At 38.8% G+C, this 15,798-nt stretch overlaps 1 protein-coding gene across 1 annotated transcript in view; it reads left to right on the forward strand.

Moving 5' to 3' along the window:
* Nucleotides 1–979: 979 nt before the first annotated feature.
* Nucleotides 980–15,798, forward strand: part of LOC124069479 (cadherin-18-like) — a 48,233-nt gene continuing 33,414 nt past the window's right edge. The window contains exons 1-3 of the mRNA XM_046408677.1: nucleotides 980–1,234; nucleotides 9,654–9,841; nucleotides 13,567–13,820. Of these exons, the coding sequence (XP_046264633.1) occupies nucleotides 1,084–1,234; nucleotides 9,654–9,841; nucleotides 13,567–13,820 (593 nt within the window). The 5' untranslated portion in view covers nucleotides 980–1,083. The remainder of the gene's footprint in view (nucleotides 1,235–9,653; nucleotides 9,842–13,566; nucleotides 13,821–15,798) is intronic.

The raw sequence follows: 15,798 nt of genomic DNA on the forward strand, positions 1-15,798 counted from the left end.
TCAGGATCTTTTGAATGAATTCAAACCTTTAAGCTCAAACTGCACCTCTGCAGCTCCTGGTGGCCACCAAGTTGTTACAGCTTCCACCTGTCTCCTTTTTGCATTTTCACAGAAATATCAATGTTTTTCAAAAGGTCTGATTGTTAGTGGACAGTGTGTGTTTATGTGCCTTACTTATTGTCTACTTGCGTTTTCCTAGAGTGACTGGATTAACCTATTAAGTAGTTGAATCCAGTTGGGAAAGGTCAGAGGTTAAAACTCACTGGTTTGACAATCTTGTCCCCTACCCTATTTATTTTCAAAGGTCAATGCAACCATTCTCCAGATATAGTTATCCACATGGGAGCTTGGACACAAGGGTACAAGCACATTTGCCACTCAAACAACATGGACACTTTGTGCCCTTCAACTCCCACGTGTTGTCTTTTTGGAAAGACTGATTGACAGTTTGGGAAAAGTCTGTGTTTTCATAATTGAAGAACTAAACCTTTAAACCTGGTTTCAGCATAACTAAGCATCCATTTAACTGTCATTCTTAATTAGCAATAGGCAAATGGTGTGCTAAACTGCACGTTACCCTAACACCCTGAAACATAGGCCACTTTCTCACACTCCACATGCTGCTTCTGTTTTTGGGTTTACTGTTTTCTCTTGCACTGTGTATAGTCTTTGTACATTATGTAAAGTCCTTGTTTGTTTGTACAATGTACAGTTATGTACAGGTTGTATTATGTATAGTTGTATGGCTGTATGGTATGTATATACGTGTATATACATAATAGCATTGGGTTGACGTTTTTATGTAGGGTAGTGTAGCACTTGTTTGTAGCACTCATTTCACTGTGTACTGTACTACTGTAAACAGCTGAAGTGACAATAAACAAAAACACCTGACTTGACACTGTACTTGCAGACTGAATAAACAAATGCCCTGTGCACAGAGGTAGCCATCATTAAAAAGTATTTTGTGCAAAAATTACTGAACGCAAACAATGTTTTTCCACATATAGCTTCATTAGGTTTGCTCTAGTACTCATATATTTTTCTGTCTTCATCTGTGCCTTAGGTGTTATCCGTACAGCAATGTCCAATATGGACCGTGAGACCAGGGACCACTATTCTGTGGTAATCCAAGCCAAGGACATGGCGGGCTCGGTCGGAGGACTATCTGGTTCTACTACCGTCAACATCACCCTCACTGATGTCAATGACAACCCTCCAAAGTTTTCACAGAGTAAGTGATCCCTTTCATATTCAGTACAGTTTATTTCTAACGGCAGCAGGTCAACAACTGTCCCCTTATTTTCATCTGTTACCTCTTTTTCACTTTTATCCTTCACTTTTATTCCACTTTAGTCATGGTACAAATAAATTTTCCATAACTTCAGTTTGAGCCATCTCGATTAATCTAGCAAAATTGTCCTTTAATTTCTAAAAGTATGGAGGGTATACTTTAATTAAAGAACTGCAGCTCCTGTCAAGTTCTCTTAAATAACAGTTTGAGAACTCTGTTTTAAGGAACTTTTTTTTTTTAGCTCACATCAAAGGAACAAATGCAGCACCATTAACCATGAATTTTAAAAGCCTGTGTAAGATGTTAGCAGTATAAAAAAATGACACGAAACTTGTGCATTGTATGCTTTGCAGAAGTAACATTGCTGTATTAGCCAGCCTATATCTGGTCAGCTAACATTATTTCAGAAAAATTCGGAAAAAAAAAGGTCCAAAGTAATTCCAAAGAAAATTATTTCCTTATTGTGTTAAAACCTGGTGTACTGACCTAAAACAGCTACTGCATAAGTCTATAAGTTTAAAAACTGCTTATATAATGCTATTGACTGAAATGTGTGAAATTACAAAAATGGCAAAAAATTCATCACCTTCCATGTGACTTCTTCTTACTTCTTCTTCTTACTCTAGTCTGTTTTAAAGCAAGACAGCTGTGACCAAACGTCCAGTGCAGACCCATACTACTTCTGAGCCAGATATCAAAGCACTACTGACTGAGACACTTGGTCCTGCTCATGAATAGTGTGTGTGCCCACACTATAAATCAACACATACATACACAGACACACAAGCACACATCATGTTTTACAATTACAGCTTCAGGCCAGCATGGAATATAGTATTATGCTAATAAGAGTAGTAAACATGCCAAGAGATGTTATATCACAAATGGCAGCTACTTTTTTATGCACACATTTATTTGCTGTCTCTGTTTCAAGGACATGGAAACCCATTAATACAGAGGCACGCAAAAAAATCTAAATTCCATGTACAAAGAAAACATCTATAGTGCAATATGGGGGATAGAATTATAATGCATTCAATGTGTTTATGACTTCACTCAGAAACACACATAATGGATTCTGATGCTCTTGTCATAAAACATTATAGATGTAACTTGAATTGTAAGTTCAAATGTCTTATGGATGCTGCTGAATAGTTATTAGAAGTTGACTGATGGGGTTCATAATACATCATGATTTCTACTACTGCTATGTAAAGCCCTTTGAGACAAACTGTTTGTAAAAATAGGCTATACAAATAAAGTTGTCTTGTCTACTAATGTAAACACACATCAATAATCAGATTCAGTAAGGACTAATAGTATGCCATAATGAAACTACCTAACTGAGAAATAATCCACCCCTTCCCTTCGAGCCTGGCAATTACTGTTCACTGCTGTGGATGTGTGCTTAGTGCTAACTGTGTTAGCTGCTGTACGGCTATCTTTCTGTTGCTGCTGTGGAGCTTGTTCCTTACTTCAGGAGGTTACTGTTCAGTGCTGTGGGTGCTTTCAATGAGAGGGTTAGTTGTTGGACAAGTCTACAGCTGTTGCTGCAGTAACACTGTTTATTTGACTATGAGCTGTTCAGGCACAGCGGTGAAGTTAGAGCTAATTTCATCAAGTCTGAATAAGCAGCACGCTGTTATCATTGTGTGGCGGCACGAGGGGCCCGCATGCTAAGGGGCCATGAAAGTAGGTGATGATTGCCAGACAATGCCACCCTGGGAGTTTCACCCAGGGAATTCTTTCCCATGGACTAGTTCCACAGAAAGGAACAGCCCTCAGGTCCGTTTACAGTTGAGGCAGAGACCGTAATTCACAAATGTAAAAATAAATGTTTTATTACAAAATCAAATGAATTCACTGAGACTAATATAAAATAAAACAAACAGTTACTGGGGGGAAGTACAGGAGACCAATCAGGGCTGAACCTACTGTGTCTGATCCAAACACACAAAAGAAAGAGGATCCCTGGAACACCACACGTGAAGCAAACAAAAATGAAACAAAAATCCACCCGACGTGCAAACACAACACAAGAGGGACACCACCACCAGGACCGTCCACCACCGTAGGTTCAGCACCTGAATGGGAGAGACCAAAAATCAACAAATTAAAAATGAGAACAATCAACCAATAACCAAGAAAACAAAACAAGAAGTAATAAATAAGGAACAAAATATCCAAACCAAAAGGAATAAATCTCAGACTACTCTCCCATCCCCCTCCACACACACACGCAAAGAGGAAGCCCCAGACAGCGACGGGAGCGCCAAACGACAAGCCAGGTGCCAGGCAAGGCATCCAGAGGCCAAGTCAGTTCGCAGTGGAGCGGTGCACACCCGAAGCAAGGCTACCAAACCAAAAAGACAAGGCAACGCAATTAGTCTCTGTTATAGCAAAGTGATATCCAGCGTGAAGCAAAGCAGTTAGTCTCTGTTACAGCAAAGCAATCTCCAGCGTGAGACCGGCCAGTCAGCCTCGGTTACGGCAAAGCAGTATCCAGCGTGAGGCAAAGCAGCAGTGATTTCCCTCGCCAACCAGCCAACACTGCGCGGCTGCCGGGCTATCCTTTCCCCTACAATAATAATAATCACACACAGCATAAACAACTTAGCAATGGCTGGAGGATGAACTAAAGCGCTACCTTACATACCGGTCAGGCAGTCCTGGACAGCACAGCATGGAGCGGAGGGGTGGACCCTACACGAAAACAACCTGCAAACAAACACACAGGTTGCCACAGGTGCAAGGCCAAACAGAGGGACACACAAAAACAGTGCACCTACCCGTAGCAAGCAACAGGTAGCGCATAGCGCAACACACAAATGGCCTCTACCACCACAAAGGTGGAACTGGAGGACGCCAGGAAATGCTGCAACCCCGCCTCCGGCAAGCCAAAAGGAAGACAGGTGCTCTCTACCTGCTTTTATGTTATATTCTCCCGCAATGATTGGCTAAGATCCCATCACAGCTGAAACTCATAAGGACCACCAATGATGTCCTGCTACAATCGCTAACCATATCCAACTAGCTCACAAGTAATAGGTTACCTAACCATATCATGATGAACGTAGAAACAACAAAAATGACTGCTGTTAGTACTCACAGCTGTCAAGCTTGCATGTTAGTATTGGAAAAATTGATTTGCATGTTCTCTTGCATTTTTTTGCAACTAGTTTGGTAACAGCTTTAGTTTAATTTGAATTCATGGCTTTTAAATTGTCAACATGTACTGAAACATGCTATGTTTGAGTTTAAAAAATGGATAGATGGAGTTGCAACAATAAAGCTTTCCACTTATATCTTGTGATATTTGATTCTGAAACAGAACATTATTTTAATTGGAATTATAACTGTTCTAATTATCTGTTAACCCACTCTGTTCTTTCATCTGTTTCAATCTGCAGATGTTTGTCTTCTGAAATCAGAAAGTAACCGATGACTAAATTTATCAAATAAATTTTGTGGAGTGAAAAATACAAAATTTCACCATGAACTGTAGTGTAGAAGAACTATTAAGTAAAATATTCAAGTAAAGTACAAGTACTACAAAATTGTACTTCACAGTATACCACTTTGGTAAATGTACTTAGTTTCTTTCCATCACAGGTGATTATTTGTGATGCTTCAACTGTGTGGTCTCTCTCATAGCTCGTGCATGGAGAATTATTTTCTCTCCTACTATGCTCTACAAAGCACAAATATGAGTGTATAAATGAACATCTATCACAGGTTAAATTGAACTTGAAAACCATCGTCTCGGAACTTCCAGTTTAGCGAATGGAGTGACTGGACGCAAGGTGGGACCGCTCTCCCAGACATACCACGAATAACCCATTCAGTAATCAAAAACTCGATATTATCTGATACAGAAGACAGATGGATAGGAACAACAATGTTGGACTATTGGATGGTTAAGTTGGTGCCTTACGGCCCTACCATCCTTTTAGGGCCCTTCCTTAGAGATAGGATCTACCCTCGACCTGCCAACAGGGTCATGGCGAGGAGTTTTTCCTCCCGGTTTGGAGGTCTGTTCATGTTTGTGTTTTTCCTGTTTTGTTCTGTGGCTGTTCAGGCTTTTTGTGTGTGTTTGTTTTCTTTTGGGGGGCATGAATATTGCAAAGCCGTACATATTCTTTCATGTTTGATCTGTAATGCCATGTAATCTGAAGGTTGCTTCTTTGAATGTGAATGGCTTAGGCAATCCGGTCAAGAGGAGCAGAGCATTAGCAAAAATTAGGAAAGATGAGACCCAAGTGGTGCTTTTACAGGAGACACACATGTCGAAACAGGAACATGAGAAATTGGTTATTCCAATCTGTATTTCAGTGTGTGTAAAAATGAGAGAAGGAGAGGGGTGGTGACAATGATATCAAATTCACTACATTTTGATCTGATAAAAGAAAAGTTGGACAACGACAGCAGATATGTAATAGTTAATAATAAAGGCAAGATAGATGGTGTTTTGGTCACATTTGTGAATGTCTATGCTCCCCCGGAGAGTAACAGATCCTTCTTCAAAAGACTGTTCGATTTGATTATATCTGAAAATTAGGGATTGGAACACGATTTTCAACTATTATTTGGACACAACAAGCAAAAACAAACATAGATCCCAAAAATTGAGAGACTTCAATATTCTGATATAAGAGGCAGGCCTATCCGATGTCTGGAGGAGTAAACATGCCAGAGACAGGGAATTCACCCACTACTCGGCTACTCACAAAGTGCATTCTAGATTGGACTTTTTCCTGATGAACACCTCAGATAAACACAGGCTTCACGAATGCACAATTGGAACAGCAGATGTCTCTGACCACAGCGCTATCTACCTAAAGGTGTGCTTGAACAACAAGTCAAGAAGTATTCTGTGGAGGCTGAATACTGGGATCTTGAATAATACACTCACTCAGTGGAGGAAATTGAAAGAGAAATAGTTGAATGCATAAATGATAGTAATGATTCACAAGTTGACCTTGATTGATATCGTATGGGACAATGTGATGAGGGGAAAGCTAATTTCATGAACGGCACATTTGAAAAAACTGAGGACATTGAAATACAATCAATTAGAGAAAGAATTAGAAAAACTGGAAAAACAAAAACCAGAAAGTGATAATAAAGATTTAATTGGGACTCAGATCAAAGAAGTAAGGAAACAAATAGAATCCTTGATCAATGAAGAAGTAGAAAAAAAACTGAGATTTGCTAAACAAACGTTTTATGAATCAGGTCCGAGGGCATCTCGCCTGTTGGTGAGGCATCTTAGAATGCAACAAATTAAAAAGAAACAACACAAAAAGAAATTTCATTAATAAGGTTATGGACCCTTCAACAAAAACACATCACCCAGAAGAAATCCATGGAATCTTTAAGAACTACTATGAAACTCTATACTCACAACCTGAGACAGCTGATGAAGAAAGGGTGGAACGATTCTTGATATCACTGGACCTCCCTTCACTGGGCTTAGACCAAAATCAATGTCTGATTGCCCCTGTTACAAAAGATGAATTAGATAAAGCCATAGGCAAACTGAAGACTAACAAGAGCCCTGGGAGTGATGGCTCGCCAAATGAATGGTACAAGAAATTCAAAGGAGAACTTGCCCCAGTATTATTGGAATCATTTAACTGGACACTCGAAAAAGCTATATCTCCACCATCATGGAGTGAAGCTGTGATATCGGTCATTCCTAAAGAGGGGAGAAATAAGGAACACTGTGAGTCGTATCGCCCAATATCAATTCTTAATGTAGATTATAAATTGTTTACCTCGATAATTACCAAAAGACTGGAACACTACCTGCTTGACCTGGTACATGAAGACCAGACAGGCTTCATAAAGGGACAGCAAACAGGGGAGCTGACAGGGATCACAATAGCAGGGGATGAGCACAAGATTTATTTGCCGACGACATAATAACCTTCCTCCAGGACCCAGGAACAACATTCACCAAATTGATTGAGATAATGAAAGAATATGGCAAGATGTCTGGCTACAAATTGAATATATCAAAAACCCAGTTATTAACTTTTAATTATAGACCAACAATGAAACCAGGAGAAAATACAACTTAAATTGTAATACTAAATTGATATATGTATGTAGGGGTAATAACAACTAAGAAATTCAATGACATTTATGAGAAAAACAAACTACGGCCTAATAAAAGATAAGATCCAAAGAGATGTGGAAAAGTGGTCAACATTAATATTGGACTTAAGCTCAAGAATTTAAGTGATCAAGATGAACCTTTGCCAAGGCACTTGTACCTTTTTCTATCACTCCCTGTTAAAATAACAGCTTCACAATTTAAGGCATGGGACAAGCTAATATCAAGGTTCATATAGGCAAGAGCCACACCTAGGATAAGGCTTAAGACAAAGAAAGTGGAGGACTGGCATTGCCAAGTCTTAGAGAGTACTATTACGCCTCATACCTACTTTACATAGTGTATTGGTGTTCCCGGAGTTATCAAGCCAGATGTAAGGACATTGAGATGGGCCTGAGTTTGACTCCCCCACAATCATGGTTGGGTGGAAAGGAACATATTGATTTTAAAGAAGAGAATAATTATGAGAGGAACCTTTGAGATGTGGCATGAGTTGATGAGAAGATACAGGTTGAGTGGAGACAGTAAGCTCTTGATTTGACCTTCACTGTTCCCCAGATTCAGACCGGGAGTTCTGGATGGGATCTTCAGGAGGTGGATGGGGAAAGGAATAACGGCTATGTGTGCACTAATAGACAAACAACACTTCAAAACATTTAGAGAAATGAAAGATGAATTCGGATTAGAGAACTCAGGTTTATTCAGATATCTGCAATTAAGACACTAGTACAATGAAGAAATTAAAAAGGATTTTTCAATGGATCGGAACAAGGGAACTGAGGTATTGACAGGCGCTTATAAACAAACTCCTTCAAAAATAGTCTCTAGACTGTATAGAAGTTTGCTGAAGCAGCACAATGTACTTAAAAGTGAAATGGGAAAGAGAGATTTGTTTTGATTTGTCTGTGAGTGATTGGCATTCCACCATCAGGACCCAACATAAATCTACAAGCTCCAAAAGATGGAGAGAATTTGGTTGGAAAAACTTAATTCAATTGTTTTTTACACCAAAAATTAAAAGTAAACAGTTGGGCGGGTATCAACATTGCTGGAGACAGTGTGGGGAAGTGAATGTCAATCACACATCACATTTTCTGGATGTGTAAGGCTATACATATCCATTCTGGGAGGGGACCCGGACAATCAAGGCGGAAATTCTGGGTTATAACTTTCCTTACAATCCCCGGGTTGTCTATCTAGGTCTGATACCAGATGGTGTAATGGTGAAAGAGGATATGTACCTTTTTAAAATCCTATCCCTTGCGGCTAAGAAAGACATTACAAGGAAATGGCTGAAGATGGAGCCACCTATGCTGAGCCATTGGCTAGCAGTTGTAGAAGAAATAAGGTCAATGTAACAAATTACATACAGCTTAAGAATTAAAACAGAACTGTATACTGTGAGATGGTCAAAATGGCTTCTTTATGTAAGACAGTAGAGCCCCCTCCATGTGTTTTTGTGTACCTGTATGTGCTTGTTTTTGTGGTGTGTGTTATTGATTGAAAAATGAAGTTAAAAAAAAACTGTATTCTCAAAACTCGACTTGACTGCATATAAAAGTAGTAAATAAAATGCACAGGAGAATGAAAAAAGTCACACTTTTGGAAGAAATTGCTGTTTCTGCTCATCAGGTGTTATAATAATGTTTAAAAATTAGAAAATATGAAGATACATATGTGTTTCCCTCTCAATACCTCTGCCTACTGGTGGTGATTTTTATTTCTAAACCTATTGGGGATTTGAGTTTAAACTCAGCTATTAGTTTGTTTCCACAGAGATCAGGAAATATACGCCTGCAAGTATAAGCACTTTTTATTTCATCTTAAGCAAGTAAAATAGATTATTTGTTAAGATAATATTATTGCAGCTGCAGTGCTAATAGCAATTCCAGTTATGTAATAGCATTCAGCGGGCAGACTAAGCTCTGGTTATTTATACATATAAACATTCAGAAACAAAAAACAATCACAATAAAAGAAATCAAGGGGATTCATTTATAATACAGGTGTTTTTTTTCCCCTCAGTGTTTTCTAACAGCCTTCATTAGTATGAACTCTTAACTCAATAACCAGAACTTTCACACCACCATGTGGCAGTGTACTCAAGTGATCGATTGATAGATTTGATTGAGTGGCAGGAATTCCTTTGTTTGTTGTATTCAAAATGATTCACTCTCATTTTTGGGCAGTCCTCATAGGCAAACTTCAGCTGACAAGAAAACAAACTGCTCTGTGTTGCAGAGAGCTACCAGCTGTATGTACCAGAACTGGCTCCAGTAGGAAAGGCAGTGGGTCGGATCAGAGCCAGTGATGAAGATGAAGGGCAGAATGCTGAGATGACCTACAGTATCACTAATGCAGATGCAGCTTCCATCTTCACCATCACCACTGATACTGAGCACAGGGAGGGAATCATTTCCCTCAAGCAGGTATGAAACAGAGATCATTACACATTGATGTTTATCTAAGTATATAACATGTTTGAGCTGTGTGAGCTCTGGTTTCATGTGTAGCTGGGGGGGACACTGTAGTAGGAAAGAACAGGATGATGCTTTTTTCTTTGGCTTGTGCTTTCATTTAATCTGTCACGACTGTCAAGGCAACCCACTTTGACCAGTGTCTCGATGTGTCAAGTCTCTGGCGTGTTTCATCTCCACACGGGTGCCAGAATGAAAGCCTGTGCCTTGAAACAGGCCATAAGTCACATGAAGAGTACACATGTGAACTGAAAACATTATCATTATTGTGATTATTAGTATTAGTAGTAGTATTACAATTTATAACATAATTTTATCATTTGTGAGAAAAAACTAATTTCACTGAGAACATTTTTGTAAAAGTCACTCCTTTCAATTTCAAATCAACTCACTGCTTTTTTCCCCAGAATGGACTTTGATTGGCTATTTGCGTCACTGCAGTGCAACACACAAGAATAAAGCTGGACAGAGTTCTGTTTCCCAGCTGTGAGTAATAAAGCAATTTAAAGCAGTTGAGTCACAGTTGCACACTGAGCATGACAGAAATCATTTGCTCAGTTACTGTTCTGTGTTCACTTGTGTACATGGTGTCTTTTGACAGTTAACTATTACTTTCAGCACTTCAGTCAGAAGGTTAATTTCACAAACTATTTATAATTGGATAAATAGAAATGTTTTTTAGAATAAGAATCGTTCACTGATTACTAATCCATGCTTTCATTAGTGGATACGAATAATTGTACAAGAATTGTTCATTAGGAAACAAATTCAGCTCAGTCAGTCACATGGTGTAAGGAAAAGATTTTCAAATGCAGTAGCTCAGGGGTTCTCAACCTTTTGCAAGCTCAGGGGGAGCAAATTGGGGGTTAAGTGCCTTGCTTAAGGGCACATCAGCCAGCTGATGGGGGGGGGGCATTTTCTTCTTAATCACTCTACCACATCCAAATTTTTCCTGCCAGTCCGTTGGGGGAATCGAACCGGCGACCCTCCGGTCACAAGCTGCTTCTCCAACATCTAGGCCACAGCTGCCTCCAACTCTATCAGTTGCTCTCTGATATCATTAGACATGTCTGAAATTCTCCTAGCAACTGCGTCATTGGACAGTGGTACTGTACCACGTTTGACTACTGCACTCTGTCCTATCATTATTCTGCACGTCTTGCACGGTCGGCAAAATGAGAGTCTCACCAATTGTATGCGATTTACTGTTTAGAGACAGTGCTGTGCATTGTACTGGTTGACTATTGCTGATGAAAGCCATCAAGTCAGCATGCTTGGTTTCGAGGTGCCTTTTAAGTTTATAGTGTTTCATGCTGTCATTTGCCAGCACCTCGGCACACACTACACACTGAGGTCTCTGGTCAGCTATGACTGTTTTTGCAGCTGATAGGTGCACTGATTGCCTTGGTGGTTGTACTCACAAGAAATTTCTCCATTTTTGTTTGGTTGTGAAATAATTTCGGTGTTATTTTTTTTCCAGTTTTGTTTTCAATAAAGTTTATGATTTAAAAATGTGTGCATGTGTGTGTGTGTGGCTATGTTGGGAGACTATAGAATCGGGGGCTAATCAGTCGGGACTTAGACATGATCTTTAATGAACAATTAAAATTTTTGCAGGCAATGCAGATTTTATTTTATGACTTGACAATTGCAGACCTTTGTGAGTGAGTGAGTGAGTGTGTGTGTGTGTGTGTGTGTGTGTGTGTGTGTGTGTGTGTGTGTTAGTCGTGTCGTAGTTGTGTTGTGAAAAAGGCAGAGCAGTAAACAGCAGTCTAGCAGTTAAAAACTAACTGGCTAGGGCTGAGATGGGGATAGTCTTTAAAAAGACTGTTTGGCATTTTAAAGTAAATAAACTGATAATGAGAGATGGCACAAGTGAACTTGGCAAGAGAACTGGAGTGAATGGCTGTGCCACATCTGTGCGGACGCTTATATAGTAGCACGGACGTCATCACAGGTTCAAAAATACTACCCTCTGTTTTAATTGGTAGATTTGAAATGAAACTGTGTGGCTAATTTGTTTGTGTGTTATAATTGTCCAACTGCTTGCATTTCGACATGGGGGGAATCTGCTGTATCTCCTTTGTACTAATAGCCAGTGTGTACGTGATTTTTCGTGATTTTTTTTCTCCCCTCCCGTCCTGTGATCACTCCCCCCCCCCCCCCAGAGAGTGTCCGTGCACCCCCCAGGGGGATGTGTCACCTGTTTGAGAGCAATCACAGTAGCTAGTAAGAAATTACATATATTTAGTGTACGTCTTTGTATACTCAAGTACAGTACTCAAGTAATGTAATTGGTTACTTCTTACCAATGTTCTTATGTAGAGTAGGTATAGAAGGTTCCAGAAATTCACAGAAAAACACTATATCTATATATCTATAGATATAAAATATATCTATATCTCTATATATATATATAGAGATATTGATATAATATATATATATACATATATATATATATATTTATATATCTGGTGTACAGTGATGTACACTGATATAGATATATCTATATCTATATAGATAGATATATATCTATATACATTACAAGATTTCATCCTGCGTGTAGTCTGTTTTCTGTGGAACTGCACGACAGTCATACTGCATCATTCGCAACAATAATCAGGTTAGGTAAGCAATTTAGATACACCACTAGCTATTACCAAGATTACTTTCAGCATGTTCTGGAGCCTTATTGGGATCAAAGAATATGTAATGTTCTGACATCTGATCTGACATTCTGCTCAGGAGTCAATAGCACTGGACAATGTTCAGCTACTCACAGCACCAGTTTTATTATTACAACACAGTCTGAATAGTTTTCTTCCTCTTTTCAAACATAAAGAAGTGAACTAAACAGAAAATGGAACTGCATCAAATTCAACATGCATGGCCAGTACTGGCTTATGCCAAGCTGAAATTCAAGCAGACAGTCAAGTGTGTCTGATTTGCCTCAGTAGCCTTTGAATGATGACTACAGGGAAGCCCCTGCTCAGCAGGAGAGAGCATTGCTTTTTTTTTTTCTTTTTTTTTTTAAATGCCACAAGTTAAAAGTGGTTTTGATTTTCTCTGTAATATTCTCAGGGCAAGGAGACAGAGGATTCTCCCAGCACAAGGGGAGTCCATAATAGTTTTTTTTTTCCTTATGCATATCATTTGAAGTATTATCAATGGATATTCTGAGGCGTTCACTGCTGTGAAGCATTATTTTCCAATCACAGCTGATGATTCCCATGGCCAAAGCTCTAACAGGAAGCAAAGCAAAGAAAATGAAGTCTTCTTTAAGACTATTATAAATAGTAAATGGCTGCATTTATTTTCTTCAAAGTGCCTTTCATTATGCCACACTGTCACACATTCACACACACACAAATTATATATTATAGTCACCAAACACACATCTTGCAATTTAGTTGTATAGTGTATATAGAGTGTTTATCCATTTGCCTGTTAATGACTCCTTTCATACAGATATTTTTAATATTTCATTTTTTATATGTTGTGAGAAACTTTTTTAGCCAAAGTAACTTTAAACTTTCAACTGATCTCTGTATGATAATTACTTGAGAATGTGTGGATGTTAATCATTATTTATGCATACTATCATTATTATGCATATCATTGAAATCTTTGAAATGTGTCATTTTGAGGGATAATTCTTCTTTCTGTGTCCTCCCCAGCCCCTGAACTATGAGAAGAGAAAAGTTCACACCCTCAACATTGAAGGTTCCAACACTTACACAGACTCCCACTTCTCCCACCTGGGGCCGTTTAAGGATTCCACATCGCTGCGAGTCATTGTTGGTGATGTGGATGAGCCTCCTATCTTCTCCATGGACTACTACATAATGGACGTGTATGAAAACTCACCTGCCGGAACCCAGGTTGGAGCTGTTACTGCCGTAGACCCTGATAGCACCAACAGCGTTGTCAGGTAAAATAAATAATCATATGATGTTATGTGTATGTATTTTGCATGTGCATGTTTAGTATTAGTATTTGGGGTTCAGGTGTCCCTGCCAAAAAAAAAAAAAAGGATATGCAGTTTGATTAGAGAATTTGTGTCACAGTATATAGTTCCAACATGTACTGAATTGTACTGCTGTGCAGAACCCCCACATCTGTAAAAGTGCTACATTTCCCTCACTTGACACATGTGCTGCAGCAGGGACACAGGTAGGCTATGAACATTGATCAGCCTATACACTGTCTCACTGGTGAATAAGGGCTGTTTTAATGCCCTAATTTTCCAAAAACTAATACTGATGTGCATTGTGCCCAGTTCTGATATAGCCCACTGTGTTTTGGCAAACGGGCATGGTGTACAGGGGTAAATATAGTTTGATTCCAGGTCTGTCACCTTGAAGGAAGCTGAGTGCTACTGATCCAGCTTGTTGACAGTAGAGGTTTTCCACAAAAGGTCCCAGTAGTGTTATTTTGTTTCATGTTTAATTATTTCAACTTTGTTTCTGACATATTTTTCTTTTTTCTTTAGTTTGGTTTAGTAGTTGGCACGGAAAACCTAAATACCCCCATGAAGCCAAATCTTATCCCTTTGTCATTGCAACTGAGAGCAAAACACATATTCACAGATGTCAAATTGATTCAACATTCATCCAGAGTAGAAAAGTCCATCTGTTTTGTTTTGGTTTCTTGATATTAGGTATGCAGACAGCTGCTAACTAGCATGAGCTACCCAGTAGGATAGACTTAACAAAGCAATATCTGCACACTATTCAGTCGATTCCAGTGGCTTCATGTCTCGTCAACAAACACAAACCGATAGCACAGATCAGTGTGTAGTCTTGTCAGTCCAACAGTCTCATAGATGCCACCACAAAATTCACTACAGGATTGACACAGCCAGCTAGCACAGGGAACTGAGAGACATCCTGGGTCACAACAGTTGTGTAAACTACAACAAAAACAAAAAAAATTCAAATTAATCAAATTAATTTTGTATGTTGCCCAACCCAACTTCAAAGTACACTGTTTATGCAGAAAATGATCTTCCTCAGGGAACAGGGGTCTTTTGAAAGCTTTATAGTTTAGTGGAAACTGGATATGATACAACCCCGAAAAGCTCTTTTGATAGAGGCCTCATATTGGTCTTCTGGGGCAGACCAGTTGCAAGAACCAAAGAAAAACAAAAAGACTTTCTATCTTCAGCCCAGCTCATGATTGCAGGTGGTTGAACAGTCCAATCACTTTTTCTGTGGAAAGTGTTTCATTTATTTAAATATTTGTGCTTCTTTGAGCAATTCAAACTAAGTGCCATCTATATCTATTATATTCAAGAGAAAGTTGGCATCTCTACAGCCAATGTCTCCAAAACTTAGCAATTCACATCAGGCTAGATCTAACCAATCTAGATGCCTACATAGAACTACAGAGAAATATATGGGCATAGTAACACATATGTGGGGTAGAGCTGTGCTTTGTCCTAACCCTGTGTACATTATTTTGACTTTTTTGGCAAGGCTTGAAGTTGAAAATCAGTGGTGTAAAGAATTGCCATGCCATATGTGGCAGCCAGTAACTCGCTCAAATTTTGCTACATTTTTGTTTTAATTTGTTATTTTTTTGTCTTTATTGATGAGACACATATTATCAGAATCAGAATCAGCTTTATTTGCCAAGTATGTGTGACCATACAAGGAATTTGACCATACAAAATACAAAATAGCAATAATAATAATAAAAAGAAGAATAAAATATTTACAAGAGAAAAAAAAAAATATATATATATATATATATATATATATATACATGTAGTGCAAACAGTGGAACAGCTTATTTATGACACACAGTAAATGCACTCATCAGCTTCAAAATGCAAGTGCGATGGACCTTCAAACAGGTTCCGCTCACAATATCCTGTGACCAGTCAGACAGAGCATTTAGACCACTAC

Source organism: Scatophagus argus, chromosome 13, assembly GCF_020382885.2.
Source record: "Scatophagus argus isolate fScaArg1 chromosome 13, fScaArg1.pri, whole genome shotgun sequence".
Classification (NCBI taxonomy): Eukaryota; Metazoa; Chordata; class Actinopteri; family Scatophagidae; genus Scatophagus; species Scatophagus argus.